Here is a 6,000-nt window from a genome sequence, read left to right on the forward strand (position 1 = left end):
AGATTCCTGAATGCCTGCAGTTGGTAATCAGGAAGCAGATTGACTACACAGAGAGCTCCCTCTAGTGTCCAAACTTCAAATCTTCACCTTTAGAGTAGCAAGCTTGTAAATGCACAAGTGTTTAAAAGTATATGTAAAACAACCCATTCCATTTAAAATGGAAATGAAAGCCAAAACATTTGTGTGGACTTATAAAAAAACATTATAAATACCTTTTTTGTCCCTTTTTTCTTAAGTGATCACCCTCTGTTCTCAGCTGCAGCAGGAACTCTGAGAGCTGGGGGTGAAGAAACATCAGAACACTGATCTTCCCAGTGAATGGCTTTGCAGCATAGGGGGGCATGTGAACAGAAGTCTGATCATTGGATAGCAGACGGAGTTCCCAGCACAGTTGGTTCTGTTCTCTCATGCCCAGTGTGGTTACTGTTTAATAGGAAAGCAGAAGGACTGGCAGGAACACCAGGGATTTCACACAAAGGAAGCAATACAAGGAGAACAGGATACTTTCATACAAGTACATAGTATAGCAGGCATAAATCTGGAATATGAAATGTGCGGTTCACATATTCCTTAAAGAATTGTCTTTAAACACTGAATAACTCAGAAATATTATTTGCAGTATACTTTCACTTTAAATACTGGGGCACAATCTGGTTATTGCTTCCTCTTATTTTGTGTTTTTATGTGTCACTGTTTAGTTTTAAGCCTCAAACGTTTTTTTGTTTTTTTTTATTACAGTGATGAGGAAGATAGCTCATGGACCCAAACCACAGCCACTGACTGTGTGGATGGCAAGCCCCCTGAATCAAAAATCAAGAGTTTGTAAGTTACTTTTACATGAATAAGAATAACATGAGAGAAATTGCTGTTATATTGACATCACTTTTTTGATGTCATTCATAGAGATCCAAACATTGCAGTGCATATGATGTCACTTTAAAGTGGTTGTAAAACTTTACATATACCCAGTGAAGTGATAAACAGAAATGAAACAAATCATCCTACATAAGTTGTACTTGTTTATCTACAGCCATCTGTCCCCCTACAACCATTCAAAGCACAGAATTTACACAGGATCTCTCCACTCTGAAAAGCAGGGGATGGGGAGCTGAAGTTACATTTGAGCTCTGAGAGCTGATTGGAGGGAAGGTACCCCCTCCTCCCCTTCACACAGCACACAGTAACAAAGCTGAGGCTGTCAATCTGCTGGAGGTCCCTCCTCTGTCACCATTTTTCTCTTTGTGTCAGGAATATTAGTCAGAAATGACTCATGCTGATAGCAGAGGAACAAAGCTTCAAACAGAAATGACACTTCCACACTCTTAATTGAGACAAGTATATTTCCATGTCTGAGGTTTACAACCACTTTAGGGCAGTCCCTGTCAGAGCGAACATTGCTGATTGTAGGACTGTAGCCCCTCTTGAAAGACAGGTGTGGTAGATGCTTGGCTATGGCATGTACAGTGAGGAACAGAAGTATTTGAACACCCTGCAATTTTGCAAGTTCTCCCACTTAGAAATCATGGAGGGTCTGAAATTCACATTGTAGGTGCATTCCCACTCTGAGAGACAGAATTAAAAAAAAAAATTCAGGAAATCACATTGTATGATTTTCAAAGAATGTATTTGTCTTGCACTGCTGAACATAAGTATTTGAACACCTGAGAAAATCAGTGTTAATATTTGGTACAGAAGCTTTTGTTTGTGCAAACCTGGTCAAGAACTACAGGAAACGTTTGACCTCTGTAATTGCACACTGCAACATGGATTTTGTCCCACTCCTCCACACAGATCTCCTCTAGATCTGTCAGGTTTCGGGGCTGTCGCTGAGCAACACAGAGTTTCAGCTCCCTCCAAAGATGTTCTATTGGATTTAGGTCTGGAGACTGGCTAGGCCACTCCAGAACCTTGATATGCTTCTTACGGAGCCACTCCTTGGTTATCCTGGCTGTGTGCTTCGGGTCGTTGTCATGTTGGAGGACCCAGCCACGACCCATCTTCAATGCTCTGACTGAGGGAAGGAGGTTGTTGCTCAAAATCTCACAATAAATGGCCCCATTCATTCTCTCCTTAATACAGTACAATCGTCCTGTCCCCTTCGCAGAAAAGCACCCCCAAACCATGATATTACTACCCCCATGCTTCACAGTAGGGATGGTGTTCTTGGGATGCAACTAATCCTTCTTTTTCCTCCAAACACGACGAGTGAAGTTTAGACCAAACAGTTCTACTTTGGTCTCATCTGACCACATGACTTTCTCCCATGCCTCCTCTGGATCATCCAGATGGTCATTGGCAAACTTCAGACGGGCCTGGACATGTGATGACTTGAGCAGGGGAACCTTCCGTGCAATGCATGATTTGAAACCATGACGGCGTAGTGTTCTACCGTCAGTGACCTTTGAAAGTGCGGTCCCGGCTCTCTTCATGTCATTGACCAGCTCCTCCCTTGTAGTTCTGGGCTGATTCCTCACCTTTCTTATCATCAGTGATACTCCACGAGGTGAGATCTTGCATGGAGCCCCAGTCCGAGGGAGACTGACAGTCGTCTTTAGCCTCTTCCATTTTCTAACAATTGCTCCAACAGTTGATCTATTTTCACCAAGCTGCTTGGCAACTGCCAGCAGCCAATAGCCCTTTCCAGCCTTGTGGAGGTCCACAATTTTGTCTCTGGTGTCTTTTGACAGCTCTTTCGTCTTGCCCATGGTAGTAGTTGGTGTCCGACTGACTGTGGGGTGGACAGGTGTCTTTAAAGAGCTCAGACAGGTGCTACTAAGTTAGATTAATGAGTGGAGTAGAGGTGGACTTTTTAAAGGCACAGTAATAGGTCTTTGAGAGCCAGAATTCTTGCTGTTTCTTAGGTGTTCAAATACTTATGTTCAGCAGTGCAAGACAAATAACTTCTTTAAAAATCATACAATGTGATTTCCTGAATTTTTTTTTTAAATTCTGTCTCTGAGAGTGGGAATGCACCTACAATGTGAATTTCAGACCCCTCCATGATTTCTAAGTGGGAGAACTTGCAAAATCGCAGGGTGTTCAAATACTTCTGTTCCTCACTGTATATATGTCTGTGAGTTCAATTAAATGAAAATTGTTACACGAGAAAACCATGTGTGTGTACATGTGTCTCTGTGCGTGTGTGTACATGTTTCTGTGTGTGTGTGTGTGTATGTACATGTTTCTGTGTGTGTGTACAGGTGTCTCTGTTTGTGTGTTTGTTGGTGGCGAGTAACTCTAAGGCCTGGCTAGTAGCTCAGGACTTGAAATGTTAATCCCTGGATTAGAACACATGTCACGTGGTCGAGATTCACCCTGTCTATTAATTCTGTTTACCATTATCATCAAAAGTGCAAGCAAAAGAATATCCCACATTTTAGGTTGTCCCCAGAACAGTAATATTGGGACACTAGTTCTGGTGACCCTAGATTTCCTCTCACTTCCTGTTTTGGCCATAGGACAGGAAGAGAAGGAAAATCTCTCCAATAGGACATAGATTGCAATATAAACCTTAAGCTTGGGTACCCATGGGCTTAAAATCATTCGAAAACGGTCATTTTGATAGGAAACGGTCAACTTTTGCCCCGTGTGTACAGTTCCTCATTTGACAGGCTGGCTTCTGAGACAAATGAGCATGCTGGAAAACCAGCATCCGATCAGACCTTGCAGCCAATGGGTGAGAGCACTGATCAGTGTGGGGGTGGGGGAATAGCTGAGTCCCCCTGTCAGAATACAATATGGTGAGATCACCGCACTAACATCGCTTGCGTTACTACGGTGATCTGTTCGTATTGTTTTTTTTACATTTCGAAAAAAAAAAATTCCTGTGTGCACCCATCATTAGAGGTTATAACCCAGCCTTACTCTATTAAAATCAGAGAAAAAAAGTTTGGATGGGCCATTCCTACCCTTTTTTTCCCTATTGGCACCCAATAAAGCCTGAATGACTTTGTGGCAATATTTTTGGAGCAGCCCCAGATTTATTAACAAGTTTACATTTAAAAATACCGCAGAGCAGTATTGCATATTATGGCATGTCACAGCATCTCACCCACTGCCCAGTGATAGCCAAGATCACCTTCAAAAAGCCCTCTCAGACTCTGCTGAGGCCCATATTCACTTAGTTTCAGAGTTCTCAAGACATATTCCTGGTCAGTTTTGAGCCCCTTCTTGCTGATGAACCCATTTGCCATCAGCCACCCATAGGAAGGTTGAGACATGTCCTCCCTTCAGATCTCCAACCATTGTGATGGTCTTGCATCATCTCTGTCTCCCCTCTCAGTGCCACAGTAATATAATTCTGCTGCACAGCCAGAGCTCGTTCTCACTTACAGCCTGGAGAGGAAAATGAATCCATCTTGCCAGGTGACCTGATCAGCCAGACAGGTTCCTGCATCATGATTGATTTAATATGAGCTACAACGAAAACAGCCAAATAGGGTGGGTTGTAAAGCTTCCTTCCACTCAGGATGGATGATTGCTGCCATGTTCCTCCCTTTCACTTCACTGCCTCGTCCCTTTTTCTCCCACTGTGCTGGCCCCTGGCAATCAATCTGAGGTTCTTTTTCCTGCCACACTTTCACTCTCTTCCCCGGGGCAGCATTTTCTGGTCCCAAAACCGCCCAACAGCCCCCCCGTTCCCTAGCATCGTTTGCTGGTAGGGCTGGCAGTACCATTTTGTTTGGGTTCACTTCATTGTTTACAGTGGCATCCTCCATGTAAACACCACTGGGCCCCCCAGCCTTACCAGGCTTCACCCCAAGCCTACAGCTGACCATTCAACCTAAGGACTCAATTTAAATTTTTTTCTTACATTTTTTTTTTTTACATAAGTATTTAATTTTCATGCCATGAAAACTGTTAGTTTGAAGCTGCCAGCACTAAAAGTTGTTTTCATACCTTTTGAAATACTTGTGAAACTGAAGCACACCCTGACTGATTTTTGCACTATTGTTTTATCAGGTTTGGAATGTGGTATGGAAAGCAGTCAACAGAACCAGGGCCTTGGGAAATCATCAATTCCAAAGAAATCAACCTGGTCAAGAAAGAAGGCTTAGATAACAGTGCATGACCCTGTACATCCTCTGTCCTGTGTAAATGTGTAATTACTGCTGGGAACTGTCCAGTGCTGATTGTGGACTACAAATTCTGTAAAGTGATTGTACAATCCTATTTTATTTGACAAGAAAGGGGTCAATTTCTGTGTAAACTGTATATTAATTTTCCCATAAAATAGACTATCAATATTTTTCTAACACTATTTTTATTTGAAATGCATTTTTTATAAAATATCATATTATGTGATTTTTAAAAAAAGATAAATATATGTATACAAAATATTTTTGCAAATGTATAGTCTGTATAATATAAACTTAGAATCTGATGTATATTTTTTGTTTGGTAATGTTCAGACACCAGAAATAAATATTTCAATGTCAGCTGTCTGATTGTTTAAATTCTCTGCATTGATTTCCAGGAAAACTAAAAATCCAAGGGGGACTGCCAGATCTCGCCTTCCATGTGAATGAGTATGGGGTACTTGGTACCCCAGCTAATGCACCAAAAAAGTGTCAAAACCAAATAAAAATACAAACCGTTTTTGACAAGTCCTTTAATAATTACTTCAGCCCCGGAAGGTTTCCCCCCTTCCTGACCAGGTCTTTTTTTGCTATTTGGCACTGCGTTATTTTATCTGATAATTGCGCAGTCATGCAATGCTGTACCCAAATGAAATTTGTGTCTTTTTTCACACAAATAGAGCTTTCTTTTGGTTGTATTTGATCACCACTGGGTTTTTCATTTTATGTGACCGAAAAGTTAAAAAAAGAAAAAAAAACCCCAGATATTTTCTACTTTCTGTTATAATAGATATCAAATATATCCAAAGTTAGACATAAATTTGAGCCAAAATGTCCTCTGCTACATGTCTTTGTTAAAAATAATCATAATACGTGTATATTAAGTGGTTTCAGTGAAAGTTATAGCGCCTACAAACTAAGG

The 6,000-nt window shown here is 41.3% G+C and overlaps 1 protein-coding gene across 1 annotated transcript in view; it reads left to right on the plus strand.

The window, feature by feature from the left end:
- Nucleotides 1-5,438, plus strand: part of RILP (Rab interacting lysosomal protein) — a 74,950-nt gene extending 69,512 nt beyond the window's left edge. Inside the window, exons 7-8 of the mRNA XM_089657867.1 lie at nucleotides 739-822; nucleotides 4,963-5,438. Coding sequence (XP_089513993.1) covers nucleotides 739-822; nucleotides 4,963-5,071 — 193 coding nt within the window. The 3' untranslated portion in view covers nucleotides 5,072-5,438. The remainder of the gene's footprint in view (nucleotides 1-738; nucleotides 823-4,962) is intronic.
- The last annotated feature ends 562 nt before the right edge of the window (nucleotides 5,439-6,000 follow it).

Source organism: Staurois parvus, unplaced genomic scaffold, assembly GCF_062004578.1.
Source record: "Staurois parvus isolate SC_StPar_1 unplaced genomic scaffold, SC_StPar_1.0 ptg000029l, whole genome shotgun sequence".
In the NCBI taxonomy this organism is placed as follows: Eukaryota; Metazoa; Chordata; class Amphibia; order Anura; family Ranidae; genus Staurois; species Staurois parvus.